The sequence below is a fragment of the Trachypithecus francoisi genome, unplaced genomic scaffold, assembly GCF_009764315.1.
Source record: "Trachypithecus francoisi isolate TF-2019V2 unplaced genomic scaffold, Tfra_2.0 Contig01579, whole genome shotgun sequence".
Classification (NCBI taxonomy): Eukaryota; Metazoa; Chordata; class Mammalia; order Primates; family Cercopithecidae; genus Trachypithecus; species Trachypithecus francoisi.
In genome coordinates, this window is record NW_022681442.1 from 35,938,080 (window position 1) to 35,955,103 (window position 17,024).

A 17,024-nucleotide genomic window follows, 5' to 3' on the forward strand; every position below is an offset into this window, starting at 1 on the left:
GGTTCCCTAGCAGGAAACCTGTCCTTGTCTTAACCCACAGTAAGCATCGTGACATCCTGAAGAGAGAAACATCCCTGGGGACAGGTAGAGACAAGGGAGAGGCAGATTTAGCATCCTCAGCCCTGGGAACTCTGCTATGTCACTTGGCCAAAGGAGATGCCAAATCAGAGTGGCTGTTCTGTGGCTGTAGGAGGTCTGTCCCACAAGGTCTCCTGGGCACAACCCCCTAGTCAGTTTTCCCACACTGCTGGGGCTAACCTCTTTGGGACCTCCCCCATTCCGGAAAGGCAGTACTCCTATTGTTGACTAGAATGGAGATGAACCTGGGCTTAAGGTGCTGCCTACAGCCAAAAAGGAGGCAGTGACCTAGTGATATGGTGCTTGGAGCAGTAACATACCTTAGTACAAAAAGATCACAAAGATAGTGGAAAAAACTGATCCCAAGTTCTGACATAGTTGAGCTGAAGAACCAACCCCAATCATCTACCTCAAGACATTATGTAAGAGAAAAATACATCCTATTATTTAAATCCTTTGTAGGCACATATTCTATAACTTGTAAACAAGACATCCTATACCTCATTATTTCACAAACTTACCCCAAAATCCCCCTGGAGTGGTGGCAAGAAAATCCCATTGAAGGCACACTGGGAGTAAGGGCAGTAACTGGTGTTGAAGAGCTCCAGGATGCTTTGATGGCATTGTTGATAGTTTCCAATACCCTGGATTTCAAACTGCTGGAATGGAAGAGTCATCTCGAATCTCTTGGTGCAGGGGGTCTTGTAAAGGTCACTTACGTTCACTACCTTCTTATATCCAGGATGAAAGCATGGGTCCCTGAGAATTTCGTTACTTGCAACCTGAATGGAAAAATCACTTGAAAGCATCATGTGTGAACGCTTTGGATACAAAAGGCACAGTCTGACTTACTCAATATGTAGGCACTGTACAACATGCCATCACTTGGTATTGGCATCAACATGGCCTGCCCTGCCTTTTTCACCCTTGGGAATAAATGTGAAAAATGGATTTGTGTAACAGGCGCCAGAAGTGGTATCAGATATAAATGTATTTGACTATTCAAAGAATGCTGATATAGTTAAAACTGGGCCCAGAAATGCCATTAGTTTGAAATGTCCCTGAGTGCTTAGTCCTAATCATCTAGGTCAGGAGCAGATTCACAAGGAAACTCTCAAGGTTGTCAAAAATTTGGGCCTGGAGGTAGTTCTCCAGGAGCCTACATAATGACAGGGATGTCATTATGGACCAACCCTCCCTCCAAGGAGAGAATCAGAAACTCCCAGATACTTTTAGATCATTTAAGCCAATAGTATGAAAATTTTTTAAATTAGTTTTTAAAAATTCTTTATTTTTTAAATTCTTTTCTTCAAGCATTCTCCTATCCAAGAAAATATATATATATATTTTTGAGACGGAGTCTTGCTTTGTCGCCCAGGCTGGAGCGCAATGTCACAATCTCAGCTCGCTGCAACCTCAGCCTCCCAGGTTCAAGCAATTCTCCTGCCTCAGCCTCCTTAGTAGCTGGGATTACAGGTGTTTGCCACCACACCCAGCTAATTTTTTCTATTTTTAGTAGAGACGGGGTGTTGCCATGTTGGTCAGGCTGGTCTCAAACTCCGGACCTCAAGTGATCCACCTGCCTCGGCCTCCCAAAGTGCTGAGATTATAGGCGTGAGCCACCACGTCTAGCCCAATAAAAATAATTTCTAACCCACAACCTACTAAAGAAGAAAGGAGGCTGCTGTGGATAAGAAGCTTAATGAAGCTTTGAGGCTCAGTGGATGTCTCTCAGCGCCCCCTACTCCCAGGACCATCTTACTGATAGTGGTTTTGAAAACAAGAGAGAATGCTTTGGAGGAGAGCAGAGAACTGGTTATCCTTTCAGTGGAGACAGGGAACAGCTGGATGTGACATCCTGGCTTTGTGTTTACTTGTCAGGGTGTGCCTGGTACTCACATGATGCTGAGTATGTTTAACTTTTCTTTTCTTTTTTTTTTTTTTTTGACACAGTCTCACTCTGTGGCCCAGGCTGCAGTGCAGTGGCACGATCTTGGCTCACTGCAACCTCCGCCTCCCAGTTCAAGTGATTCTCCTGCCTCAGCCTCCCAAATAGCTGGGATTACAGGCATGTGCCACCATGCCCGGCTAATTTATTTTTTTTATTTTTAGTAGAGATGGGGTTTCACCATGTTGGCCAGGCTGGTCTCCAACTCCTGACCTCAAGTGATCCACCCGCCTCGGCCTCCCAAAGTGTGTTTAACTTTTCTTGTCTTCAAAATGCAGAAAGCATCTGGGGACAAGATGACAAGATTTGAAGTGTCAATTGATACATTTTGTGCTTTTCCTGAAGTGTTTTTTTTTTCCTTCTCCTCTCCAGGTCATTTCTAACAACTCTGTTTTATCGTAGTTTGTAGGATAAAGAGCTTTAAAAAGTGGTCTAAAGGAGCTTATAAATTGCAATTCCCCCTCCAACAAACAATATTCTACCACATAATTTTCATTATTAACCCCATGAGGGTGAGAAATTATTTCCTGAGAGAAGATCTCAGTTGTGTCCGTGGAGATAACGCAGTAAACAAACATGGGAGGTGATGTCTGGTTGAAACAATTTATAGGGGTCGACCAGATGTAGTTCAATATCCTGCCTCAAAAGGTTTGGAAAGTACAATAACCAAGTTCAGACAAACTACTGAATTTGAAAGAGAAAACAACAGGATGTGGGGGCTGGAGGCACAGATGTGAGGAGGGCAGGTCTGGATTGAGTTATACTTGCCTGAATGTCCTTGGCCAGTTTCTGCCAGAGTGCCTGATCCTTCCCATAGCACAAGAAGCTATGTGTGTAGACATTGTAGTCCTTGCCATAGAGGCGAAATTGCAGAGCATTATCTGGGGACTCAGTAGTCTGGTTTTGGGGTACAAAAGTGATTTGTGTAGAGGCTCCCCCAAGGTCCAAAGCTCCAAAGGTTTCCTGATTATTGGTTTCATACGGGACTATGCTGAACCACCTTGTTTTCTGAAAGACAGTACAGTTACCAGTGCTAGAAGTCTCTGGACACTCTGCTTTTCATACTACCTATTGGAGTCAGGGATTTCCTAAAGCAAAGAAACACGGGCATAAAGATGAGGCAAAGCTCACTAGAGGCTCCTGCTCTAACAACAGATTATCAGCAAGAAAAGAGGGGCTTCAAAGACATAGCTTAGACTGCCAGACATAGAAGCAGTGTAACTAGTGTTTACAAACAAGAGGTCTGAGGCCAGACACATTCAAGTTCAAATTCTCGCTCAGTCACTTGTTAGTTGTATAGCCATGGGCAGAATAATTACCCTCTCTAGACATCGATATGGGGCTCTAAAATGGGGATGATGTAGTACCTCATACTGTTGTTCTAAGGATGAAATCAGAGAAAACATGAAAAGTGCTGAGCACAGCACAAGACACATAGCAGAAGGCAAATGTTAGCTATTCTAATTTTTAATGATACATTTTTAATTTCCTTTATGCCTCCCTAAGGCAAAGACATGTCTTCCTTATTCTCCCAATAGAAGGTCTTGTAAGAGAATTACACCTCTAGTGACCCTTACAAATGTGACAGTAAATTCATTCATCCATCTATCCATGCATCCATCCATCCAGCATTCATTCATTCATTCTGGCTAGCAACCCAAGTACTGCCTGAGATAGCAATGGCATTGGCCTCCAGAGAACCACCTCCATGGATGCTGTGAGATATTCACCTGACTGAATTTGCCCAGCAGATAGTTGATAGTAATCCAGCCATAGGCACCTTCCTCTTGGCCAGTAATGATCCTGGCACCCTGGAAGTCAAAGGGGTAGTTGCTGAGGCTCCTCTCCACCACATCCAGAACCCTGTCTGCCAATTCTTCACTTTCCATCCTGTACAAAGGAAGAGCTGAGGTTATCATTTTTGCTTTAATAATTACATTACCCATTTCAGCTATAGCATCCACACACTGCTACTAAGAAGTGAATCATAATACACTGGAATAAATGGAGAGATGGGGATCTTTGCATATGTCTGTCCAAGGAACCCTTCTTTTGGATGAGGCAGAATTAATCTTTTGTTCATCTCTCTCCAAATCCACATCCTTCCAATCCTTTCATAGGTTGGTTTTCCTTAAAAATACCTTTTTTGTTCTGAAGTTCCCTGGCTCAAAAAGTTATCAAAGGCTCTTAAAATTACTGTAGTGGTGATAGCTGGGTATGGTTTGATGACCATACCTGAAGCTGATGTGTGCTATATTAGCTATTGTGTGCGGCTCCTAGCTGGTTACATGGCCAGACTCTGCTCCAGGGTTTTAATTAGAGTTCTAGTAGAACCCAGGTGGCAAATGACCTGGAATATACATCCAAACTCCTCTGCTGCCAGCCTGGGAAAAATCTTCCCCATATTATAACTCAGTTCTTGGGTCTGTTTGAGACTTTGAGACCTGAAGAAGGAATCTTCCAGGGTTGTCTTAATGAAGATGGGATGCAATTGCTTCCAAGATCTAGGCTATGCAACACTGGGAGTCTCTGAGCGACAGGATGCTACCTTCCAGCTGGCATTAGACCCCTGTCATCTCTCATTTAAATGGCTTCCACACCTGCTAACTGCCTTCCTTTTATCCCCAGTTTTTCTCCCCTCCAATCCATCTTCTCTGCCAGTGTCACGAGTTGTGTAGTGTCTTTTAATGGCTTCCTACTCTCTCTAAGATAAACGCCAAACTTCCTAGCATGGCCCATAGGGCACTTTGTGACCTGGACCCTTCCTTTTCAGAATCCCACTCAGAATCCTGGCTCCACCACTTCCCAGGTGTGTGACCTTGGGTGAGTTACTTCACATTTGTAAGCCACAGCTTCCATATCTTGTTAATAATAATTAATTTCATAGAGTTGTTATGACGGTTCAATTAAGTGCTTAGCGCAGTGCTAAGAACATAGGAAGGGCTCAATAAATATGAGCTGCTACTATTATTATCATTATTATTTTACACTACTCACCGATCTTCTATCTAGGCAGAACTACTTACAGTCCTCTGAATATGCGTCTCACACTTCCCTACCTTTGCACATCTGGTAGAACACAAGCTCCATGACGTCAGAGACTTTGTCCTATTCACTGTTGTATCCTAAGTACTTAGAACAGTGCCTGACATATAATAAGTGCTGAATAAACATCAGTTACTGAATGCATGCTGTCTGCTCTGCTGATAAAGCCATTCCCCGATCCTCCAACTCATTTTTCATGATTCAGTTCAGGCATCCCTTCCTCTAAGTTTTCCTGACCTCCTCTCACCCTGGGCAGGGCCAAATGTGCTCCCATAGCAGCTCTGAGCACTCCTCTATTAAAACATTGATCACCCTGCATTGACACTGATTTCCTTGAGGGTTGAGTTTTCATATTCTGGATAGAGCAGGCTTTACATGCTGAATGAATGAACAAGTGAACAAATAATTCACACAGGTATCAAGTGATATAAAGATGTGCTAGTTGTGCATATTTATGACATGGGATGTCTATGAGTCTCCTCTTATCCTCTTCCTCCCAGCTGTTGAGTAGCTAAGTCTGTAGCCCCAAACCCCAGAGTATACGGGCCTCGTCTTTCTATCCCTGTGCCCCATCCCCCTCTTGAATTCCCCATAGGGAGATGCACAAGGGGGCTTTTTTTTTTTTTTTTTTTTTTTTTTTAACATACATAAAATCCTATCCCTGTATATGCTAAGAGTTTGGACATTTTATTCACTTACTGAAATTTCCTTTCTTAGGTATGGATTTGGGTGTGTAGAACTTGGGGTATTAGGGAGTGTGGCTCTCTCCCATAATTTCAGAGGCTCTTTCACTGCCAAGCCTAACTCCCAGATACTCTTTGGTCCCTACATGCTGCTATACCTGAGCAACCGCATGCCTGCCGTGGCTCCCAGGTAAACGGGTGTCTCTTGGTGCTGGGACGTTGGAATCACTTCCCTAGCTCTTTCCATGCAATCAGTCAGGTAAATGCCTATTTCATTTACTTTCTGAACATATTTTGAGATTCCAGGACCTAGGAAAAGATGTAGAAGATAAAAATCTTTTTAAAAAAATTATAAAACATACCTTAACAATAGTAGATCAAAATATGGTGTTTTGAAAAAAATACAAGAAAACAATTTCCTGATGTACTATACATTAGGTTATTGTGCTTAGAGGGTAATTCACTGGACCTAGCCTTGAGAGGATTTAATTTCCAAACTTTAAGTTGGGTCTGTCCAATGTTCAATAATTCTGCCACTGGATGGTGCAGTTTCATATTCAATTGTATAATGTTCTCAGACTTTAATGGGGATCTTATAGATAGCTACTCCCTTAGCTGCTTTTTGATATTTCCTCCACAACATTGTAATTAATGACACTAGTTCCTAAAAGACCTAAAGATGACACTTAGAATAAAAATTAAGCAGCAGACAAATTGGCTTTTACTGAAAAGATGAAAGCTGCTACTAACTAGCTATCTGATCCTGGCCAGCACCTTAAAGTTTCTGAGGTGGAGTTGCTTCCTGTTATAAGAAAGAGAAACAGAATCTACATATCCTTGGTGACTTTTCCACTCTGATATCCTGCTTCCCTAGCAAAACTGTTTTTCCAGTTTGAGAGCAAAACTGACTGTTGCTATGGAGGATTAGAGCCAAGATTCCTTAAGCTTTTTGAAGTTATAACAACACTTTCATCTCACAGTAAGATAAATATCTACACTATGAGTGCTTCATAGCAGAGTAATTGCTTTAAAGATAATTATTTAAATAAGTTATCCAGATCATTCACAGGTTTTCAAACAGCCTAACAACCATGAGAAAAATCAGCTCTAAGTTACCAGCTAATTGTTTTGATTCAGAAAACTTGTGTTCAACATTTGATTAACTAGAGAACTCTCTCTTTTGAGAGGGAAAAATCCTGCATTTGTTAGGCCAAACACTCATGGGTTAAGTCTCAGAAGAAAGATATCTTCTAGATTTTTTTTTTTTTTTTTTTTTTTTTGAGACGGAGTCTTGCTCTGTTGCCCAGGCTGGAGTGTAGTGGTGCGATCTCAGCTCACTGCTACCTCTGCCTCCCAGGTTCAAACGATTCTCCTGCCTCAGCCTCCTTAGTATCTGGAACTACAGGCACACACCACCATGCCCAGCTAATTTTTTTGTATTTTTAGTAGATACAGGGTTTCACCGTGTTAGCCAGGATGGTCTCCATCTCCTGACCTTCTGATCTGCCCCCCTTAGCCTCCCGAAGTGCTGGGATTATAGGCATGAGCCACCATGCCCAGACCTTAAAATAACTTTTAAAAATGGAAGGCAGTGGGTTAAATAAAAGCCAATAAAATGAGAGATTTGGGCTTTAAGAAAGGCTAGAAGTACTGTCTCAGTATTGATGGAGCCAAAGTCTCAGTATTGATGGGCTACTGGGTAGAATGACTTGCTCTCTTGGAAATATCTCCTCTCTACTACTTTCTTGATAAACTATGAAAATTAGTGGATTCCATAGCCTATCAAACTAAAAATCAATTATCTTCCAGGATCTAGGCTATCGGTCTGACTAAAAACAAACAGTGGGTTCCCAGCTCAAAAGGCTAAGAGAGAGAAAAGTCAGAGAGATTGTGGTACAATGGTGCATGGTGGGGTACTGGGTAAAGGGAGTGAAAGCTGAATGTCAACCACTCTAACTTATATTATGACCTTAAAAGAAAAAAAATTGTTGATATATAATCCAGCAGCTTAGAGTAGCAGGAAGCCTAGAGTGTAATTAGGAGACCTAGATTCTTGTCTCAATTCTGTTGCTACTTTCAAGGCACTAATCCTCCAGGTTTTTGTTTCTTTCTCTGTGAAACAAAATTTAAACGATCTGTAAGTTCCTTTTCCCCGCCCTAAGAACCTATAATTTGGTCTTTCCTCCCTAAACAGAGGCTGAAAGCTTTGAAAAATGTCTTCCAAGCTGTAGATCAGGGTACAAAGATTAAGAGAGCAATATCTGAACCAGCCGGATCAGCATCACCTAGGAACTTCTTAGAAATACAAATTTGCAGGCTTCATTCCGGATCTGCTGACTCAGAAACTCTAGGGGATGGGGCCCATGCCATCATCTGTGTTTTTGACAAGCTCAAGCAGTTTCAAGTTTGAGAAGCACTGGCTAAGATGCAGACTTGAAGTTGGGCAGAACTTGGTTTGAACCGCAGCCCCATCACTTACTAGCTTGAGTAACATACAAGTGGTATAACCTCTCTCAACCTCAGTGCCCCCATTTTTAAAAAATTAGTATAATAATACATACCTCAAAGGGAGATTATGAGGGCATACTGAAGTAACACATGTTCGGTACTAAGTACATAGCATGCAGAAGTGTTCTGTTGATGGGAGCTACTATTATTTATATTTATGTGTGTTTATTCTTAGGGTTTGATCATTAAGGACTGATTTCAGTATGATTTCTGTAATGATAACATAACAACAGCAGCTGCACTGTGTTCTTCACTTGGCTTCCTGTGCTTGGGGCTCCTTTTCCTCTTGTGTTCTACTGGCCATACACCTCTCATGTTCTCATGCCCCACTGTCGGCCTCCCCTTCCCTTGGTCTTCATCTTACCTTTAACCCTGCATTCTTCTACTTGATGCACCACCCCTGTGTCATTCTCCTTTTCTGCTGGCCACTTATAGATGTATAAACTTGTGTGAGAAGAACCCGCATCCAGCACAATCCCATACTGAAAGCAAAACAGACCAAAAACTTATCAGTATCACATCACTCATCTCCATATTAGGCTTGCAAGAGAAAGGACTGGAATTTTCAAAAACATGAGGAGAAAGTATTTGAGAGGAACATTGAGGAGATGGCACTGGAGTCACTCCGATCACAAAATCTACCAGGATACCAACGCTGCTAGAATGGGGCTCTTCATGCTGGTTGCATGTTAGAAATATTCAGACCTTATGCAGAACAGGGCCCAAGAAGCAGTATTGTTTAGAAGCTTCTTAGGTGATTCTAATGTGCAGCCAAGATTCAGAACCACATGCTGAAGTAGCTGAGACACTGTGGAAGGAACAGAAAGCCATTAATCTATAGTTCCCAAATTTGTCTACACATTGGAATCATATGGGAATCACCTGGAAAGCTTCAATGGCTACTGATGCTTGTGTCCTAGACCCAGATATTGTGATCTAATTGATCTGGTATGTGTCCTGGGCTTTGAAATTCTTATAAGGTCCCACATGATTCTAATGTGCAGGTAAGTTTGGGAACCACTGAGTTACTCCATTGAGTGCCAGTAAGACATAATAAATATCTTCATCTAATTTTAGTTCAATAAATGCAGAGTTTGTTTTAAGGAGAGGTGTAAAAAACAGTAAATGCACTCACTTTTAAATTATGAATATAACTGTAAAATTGTATTTAATATATTTTAAAATATATGTACTTAAACTTCATGTTTTTGGCTTTATGATGGGGGAGATGAAAAGAAGAAAAAAAGGAGGAAAGAAAGTAGGCAGAGGAGAAGGATAGATGACAGCAGGAGAAAGAACTAGATGATCAGAAGAGAAAGAACAAGTCACCGTGTCATATTTCACGAGTGCACTAAATGTACCAGTCACGTATTGTATGAAGCAACCTGTATGAATTATCCAACTAAACTCTAAGAACAGTGCTATAGAGCAAGTACTATTTTTACCCCTTCTATATAGGTGAGAAACTAAAGTACGAAGAGGTTCAGCAATTTCCTCAAGATACACAGCTGATAGGTGACAGAGCCTGGACTTGAATCAAAGTCAGACTCAAGACTTTATATCTAGAAACACAGAAGCAAGGGCTGGGCAATAATTTTCAAATTGGTGCCCCCTTTTAAGGACATGAAATGAGGGGCAGCTACAGTAAAGTGTGCAAATATTAGGCATACACCTCAATAAATTTTTGTATATGTGCACATCCATATAACCACCACCCAGATCAAGATACAAAACACATCCTAGCCCTCACAAGGCTTCCCGGTGCCCCTCTCAGTCAGTTACCGCTGTCTTAACTTCTCCCACCATGTATGAGTTCTGCCTGTTTTTGAACTGCAATGCATGAACTCACATAGTATGCCTCCTTTATGTCTAACTTCGTTCACTTTACATTATGTAAGATGAACTCAAACTGTGTGTATCAGTAGATCATCTTTTTCCATCACTGCAGAGTATTTCATTATATGGATATACTATATTTTTATCCATTCAACTGTTGATGGACATTTGGGTTATTTCCAGTTTGGGGCTACTGGAAATACAGCCGCCAGAAACATTCATGTGCATTTCATTTTGTTGAAATAAGTTCTCATTTCTTTGGGAGTATTTACCCAGGAGTAAACTGCTCAATACCCATTTTGATCAGCTGATAGTCATCTCTGGTTATATCCCTGAGCTTACTCAGGATTAAAAAATGCCATGATTGAGTAATGACATTTGACATGAACTTGGAAGAAGAGCATGATGGCACATGTGCTTTTTAATCTTCCTTAGAGAAGAAACAGAGGGAAGTAAATGGGGAAGCAAAAGGAAGAGAAGCAGGTGACGATTCTGAAATGTGAGCCAATGACTCTTGTCACATGGCTGCTTATTTAAGCTGTGGACCTCAAAATGTGGTCTGCCACTTTAAAAATGCTTAATTTAGCTGTGTGTGTGTGTGTGTGTGTGGTGTGTATATGTGAATCTCCCTACATATATAAGCTAGGTTGCATGAACAGAAGCAGTGGTCTGGAAAGAGGAACAGTAGAAATGACCTTGTTTGGTTCATGGAGACACCAATGTGGGGGCCCCAGTGAAGACCTGAAAATGTAGGTGGCAACAGGTATATATACCACCTGCTATGAATCTAAGAGACTCCAGGGAGAAAAGAGACAAGAAATAGGATTTAAGAGACCTCCCTGGACCACTAGGAAAAGCTAAAAGTAGAGCCTATTGAGTGTCAAACCCTATTCCATTTCACTAGACCAGGGAGTATCACCATGCAGACCTTGTGAGGACCCTTGACCTGCCATAACCTCCACAGTGTTCTCTTCCTAGTTACACACAGTGGGGATTCCCTCCAGTAATTAGCATTATGCCTTTAGAAAGAAAAGGGCCTGTAGGCTTTGGGCACAGCAAGGAAGCAAGCTGGACAGACTCCTCTACAGCTAGGCCTGCAGTGAAAGGAATCCAAGAAATGGCTTAGGTGGTGGCCACTGTGGGCAGAGAGGAACACTGACTGAGGTCTGGGGCCACTGGACCCATGAGAAACCTCCCAGAGTGGAGAAAAAGGCCCAGGAATTACATGGCAGAAAATTCTGTTGTTCCCTAACAGGGTCCCTGATTGCTTCCTGCCAGAAAATGTTCCAACCACAGCAGCATATGACAAACACTGGCAAAGTATAAGCAGCAAGCAGCCTTTATCTGGGATCAGGACATTTTATTCTAACATTGTTGATATGAAAGTCATTCTTCCCATAGAGCCAAAGAACCAGGCTTGCTTTTGTCAGCTTGTTTTCTCTAAGGCCTTACACAGTGAGGTAGTTGAGAAACAAAAGCTTTTACTACGTTTCATTTGATAAGTGTTTGAGAAGGGGGTAAAGCATATTTTAATGCAGAAATTGAGGACATTTCATCTTGTGTACACAGTACACTAGCATGCTAACCTGTGCAACTGTGCGAAACATTTTGTCTTCTAAAATGGCTTGCAGAATAAAAAACTGGCATTGTTTGCTGCTTGAGAGACAGATAAAGCTTGACTGAAAGTTCAATTTGAGCATTTGGGGAGTTTGCCTTTCTTTGTTACAATGTCCATCAGAACCCAGGTAGCCACAATGTTTTGTTCTCTTTCCACCACACTAGCATTTTCCAATGCATGTTCCAGAGAGTACGAGGCCTACAAGGGCTTCAGTAAATAAAGCTTCCCAGAAGTTTGGAGAATGTTCATATTCTCTCTGCCTCCTGGGCTCACAAGCCCATTAGCTAGTGAATGTCTCAAAGTCTAGCAGTGGAGAAACCCAACATTTCTCTGTAGCTCATATTTAAACATTTCCAAAAGTCCCTATGAGTATATCCTTTAAAGAAAACAGCAAGATTTGGGTGATAAGAAAGAGATCTGACACTCCCTCGGGATTATTTCAATATTATTTTCTATTTTAAGAGTACTAAAAGTTTCTTAAATATCACTCATAAAATGAAGTAAAAAAAAGATGTTTAAGATTCTACCAATTAGATATCACTTTTATTTTTATTTATTTCCTTCCAAGTCTTTTTTGAATGCATAGTATTGCCCAAAGAAATTGTAGAATTAGAAAAAAAAACTATTCTAAAATTCATATAGAACCAAAAAAGAGCCCAAATAGCCAAGTCAATCCTAAGCAAAAAGGATAAAGCCAGAGGCATCACATAACCTAACTTTAAACCACAAAGCTATGATAACTAAAACAGCATGATATTAGTACAGAAATAGATACATAGATCAATGGGACAGAATAGAGACCCTGAAATAAAGCCACACACTTAAAACCAACTGATCTTTGACAAAGCTGACAAAAATACACAATGGGAAAAGGACTCCCGATTTTTAAAATGGTGGTGGGAAAATTGGCTAACCATATACAGAAGTATGAAACTAGACCCCTACGTCTCACCATATACAAAAATTAACTCAAGGTGGAATAAACACATAAGTGTAAAACCCTCAAACTATAAAAGTCATAAAAGAAAACCTAGGAAATACCCTTCTAGACATTGGCCTCAGTAAAGAATTTATGACTAAGTCCTCAAAAGCAAATGCAGTGAAAACAAAAATTGACAATTGGGACCTAATTAAACTAAAGAGCTTCTGCACAGCAAAAGAAACCAGTGACAGAGTAAACACACAACCTACAGAATGGGAGAAAATATTTTCCAACTGTGTATCCAACAAAGGACTAATATTCAGAATCTATAAGGAACTCAAACAACTCAACAAGAAAAAAATAAATAACCCCATTAAAAAGTGGGCCAAAGACATAAATAAACACTTCTCAAGAGAAGACATACAAGTGACCAACACACTTTTGAAAAAATGCTCATCATCACTGGTCATCAGAGAGATGAATGTTAAAACCACAATGAGATACCATTTTATACCAGTCAGAATGGCTATTAAGAAGTTAGAAAATAACAGATGCTGGCAAGATTGTGCATACAAGGGAATGCTTACACACTGTTGGTGGGAATGCAAATTTATTCAGCCCTATGAAAAGAAGGTTAGAGATTTCTCAAAGAACTAAAAATAGAATTGCCATTTGACCCAGCAATTCCATTACTAGGTATATACCCAAAGGAAAACAAATTATTCTACCAAAAAGACACCTGCACTTGTAAATTTATCGCGGCACTATTCATAATAGCAAAGACATGGAATCAACTCAGGAGTCCATCAATGATGAATTGTATAAAGAAAACGTGGTACATATGCACCATGGAATACTATACAGCTATAAAAAAGAATGAAATCATGTCCTTTGCAGCAACGTGAATGCAGCTGGAGGCCATTACCCTAAGCAAATTAACACGGGAACAGAAAACCAAATACTGCATATTCTTGTAAGTGGAAGCTAAACTTTGGGTACACATGAACACAAAGACGGGAACAATAAACATTGGGGATTCCGAAAGAAAGGAGGTAGGGAGGAGGTCAAAGGTTGAAAAACTACCTATCAGGTTCTATGTTCACCACTTGGGTGACAGGATCATTAGAAGCCCAAACCTCAGCATCATGCAATATACCCATGAAACAAATCTGTGCATGTGCCCCATGAGTCTAAAAATAATTTAAATTTTTAAATTTTTAAAAAGTTGTATATTATTTTTATATAGTTGTAATTTTACTGTGCATACAATTTTGTTCTAAGCTGGCTTTTGATTATGCACATAATGCGTGATCAACCTAGCTCATGAAGATCGGTTATAACCGATGAACAGAAGTGGTGGTCCAGAAAGAGGAACAGTAGAAGTGACCTTGCTTGATTCATGGAAACACCAATGCAGGGGCCTTGGTGAAGACCTGGAAATGTAGATGCAACAGACCCTAAGCTCACTGAGACTGGAGGCCACATAGAAGTAGGGCGGATCTCTCCTTAGGATGGAAACAACTCTACCTACACAAATGTCATATAGTTCCAGGCTTCTGGGTAAGTCTCTTTAGAAGCAGAAACAAAGAGAAACTAGAGCATCAGTCAGCCTGCTTCCTGGCTCCACAGAAGTAGAATATTTCACCCTCTTCTCATTCAGAAAACACCTCTGATGGAACTGGCCTGCTTGCAGTTGCCCATAGGTCTCATGGCTTCTGCTCCAGGGCCTTTACCCAGAAAGCCCTTCACTTGACATCTCAGCCTTCTCTGACCTCCTGAGTTTAGATCCTACCCTCCTGATCAGAATGCCTGTATTTTCCCTCTAAAGACAATACTGGTCACATGGTGTAATTACATATTTATGCAGCTATTTGATTAATATCTATCTTTCTTATTAGCTTGTAAGCTACATGAGGACAGGTCTACTTTGTTTACCACAGTATATACAGCATCCACGATGGTATATCCTACTATACATTAGGCACAAAGAAAGAATTCAACAGATAATTATTGAATCAAATGGATAAATGAGGGGGTTGGAACTGGATGGTTCCTAAATCCCTTCCAGCCCTAAAAGAGGTTAATTTTCATTGTCTAATATAAAGTAGTACCACTGGAGTTGTCCTACAAACATGGGCTTTGGCTTCCCCAAAAAGCCCATAAGACAGATGCTATGGTTTGACTGTTTTCCCCTCCAAAACTCATGTGTTGAAAACTTTATCACCAATGCATCAGCATCAGGAAGTGAGCCCTAGTGGGAGGTATTTAGGTATTCAAGCGCTCTGCCCTCTTAAATGGATTAATGCCACAGTTAAATGGGGTTTGGGGAGTGAGTTTGCTATCTCCTACTCTTTTGCCATGTGAGGAACAGCATTCCTCCCTCCAGAGGATGCAGAGTTCAAGGCATCATCTTGGAAGCAGAGACCAGGCCCTTACCAGACACCAAGCCTGCCAGCACCTTGATCTTGGGCTTCTTGGCCTCCAGAACTGTGAGAAAATTAATTTCTGTTCTTTATATTGATAAATTACCAAGTTTGTCGCATTCTGTTACAGCCACACAAAACAGACTAAGACATCTGGTAACACAGACAAGTGTGATCATTAACTTCATGGTCCCTTCAGACACAGTGTGTCTTCAAAAACTTTCTTAAAAGTTCCTGTAGCTTTAATGGTAACTTCAGCAGCCTTATCAGTCTGTCTCAGTGAGCTTGGGTTTATATACAAAGCTTATAATTTTGAGTAAGCCTCTAGTACTCTATAAACAAACCAGACAGCAGAGATGCTAGCAGGGCCTATAAACATTTAGAGACCATTTTCTTCCTTTCCTTTTTCTTTAATTAGAGTTACTAGATCTTTAATACAAACCACAGTTCTGTTATTGTTTTATTTTTAAATTGCTGTAAAACATACATAACATAAAAGTTACCATGTAACCATTTTTAAGTGCAGTTTTGTGGTATTAAGGATATTCACATTGTTGTGCAACCACCATCTATCTGCAGATGTTTTTTAAAACACACATTAAAATCCAATAGAGTAAAAATAATACAAATATTTTCCAAGAGTATTTGAGGTTGGAAATCAGAGCAAATCTTTCCAAAGTCTCCATAAAAAGATAAAATCACAAATGCTTTATCTAAGAACAGCACTTTTATAAAGGAGATGCATGAAGAAAGGTCATTACCCTTTAACAGAAGTTGGAAATCCTGCAGAGTACTGGTTCGGTGACCATGACACACTAATAGCTAAGGGCCTTCCACAGGACATCTCTTCATTAAAGCAGGTAGTCTCCATTGAGGACCTCTGATGTGCTCATCTCTCTGACAATTAAGTCACTTGTATTATTCCATTTAATTCTCACAACCATCTTCTAAGTAGGTACTATTACTATCTTGCTTTTACATAGAAGGGGAGGCATAGAGAGAATTTTTTTGCCCAAAGTCTCAACTAGGAAAGTAGCATATCTGGAATTAAAATCAAAGTGGTCTGGTCCCCAAGCCTGCATTCACAGAAGAGGCAGTGTTTAATGAAGGGTAGTTGTTTGGTATTGGGTCAGTCTGGTGCTTGTGTGACAGAGACTCAGTGTGTGCCAAAATGTGGAATGTTTGTGCTAAAAGGAATATCTGACAATCACTAACTGCCACTGTTCAGTGATGAGTAGACAAGGAAGTGGGGAACCAAGCAGACATCAAAGCTACCTCCCCACCTAGGTCCACCAGAACAAAGGTACTTTCCCGGGGGAAGCCTTGGGTACAGCTAATGGCTCTTCAGTTCATTAAGGCTATGTTTTTGTTTTGTTTTGTTTTGTTTTTTAAGTTCTCATTGTGTCTCACAGGCAGTGGTTCATAGACTTCAGTGGCATGAGAATGCCCCAGGATGCCTGCTAACACATGTGGCTTCCGAGGCCCTGCACTCTGGAGGTTCAAACTGAGAAGTCTCTGAGGGTAAGAGTGAGGAACTAGGATCTCTAGAGAACTCTGAGACAGAGGTCTGCTTCCCACACTGACACTGCCTGGCTACCAGGCTGGTCCTGAGCTCTTCATATACAAGGAGGGAGCAGTTTTATCTGTTCAAGGTGCTTACTCTATTCAGTCAGCAAAATTCTCTGGAGCAACTATCCAAATCAGTTGTGCTGGCTGTAATTTAACATTTATTTTATGATTATTTGATTAATGATTATCTCCCTCATTAGACTATCAGTTCAACAAGGGTATAATAACTTTGCCCATCTTGCTCACTAATATATGCCAGGGCCTACAATAGAGTTGATGTTCAATGACTATTTATTAAATGGATAAATGGAGTCAATGAATAAATAAAATGCACACAAAGACAAATGAAATCCATTCCCTGTCCTCAATTGCTTATAACCTTTTAGGTAGCTGG

General features: G+C 40.7%; 1 protein-coding gene across 6 annotated transcripts in view; it reads right to left on the minus strand.

Moving 5' to 3' along the window:
* Positions 1-17,024, minus strand: part of ENTPD1 (ectonucleoside triphosphate diphosphohydrolase 1) — a 179,872-nt gene that overhangs the window by 19,349 nt on the left and 143,499 nt on the right. For all 6 annotated transcript variants that reach the window (XM_033187667.1, XM_033187677.1, XM_033187650.1 and 3 more), the window contains 5 exons: positions 8,627-8,744; positions 5,913-6,063; positions 3,757-3,916; positions 2,795-3,034; positions 600-860 (listed from right to left, as the gene is read on the minus strand). In XM_033187667.1, coding sequence (XP_033043558.1) covers positions 600-860; positions 2,795-3,034; positions 3,757-3,916; positions 5,913-6,063; positions 8,627-8,744 — 930 coding nt within the window. The remainder of the gene's footprint in view (positions 1-599; positions 861-2,794; positions 3,035-3,756; positions 3,917-5,912; positions 6,064-8,626; positions 8,745-17,024) is intronic.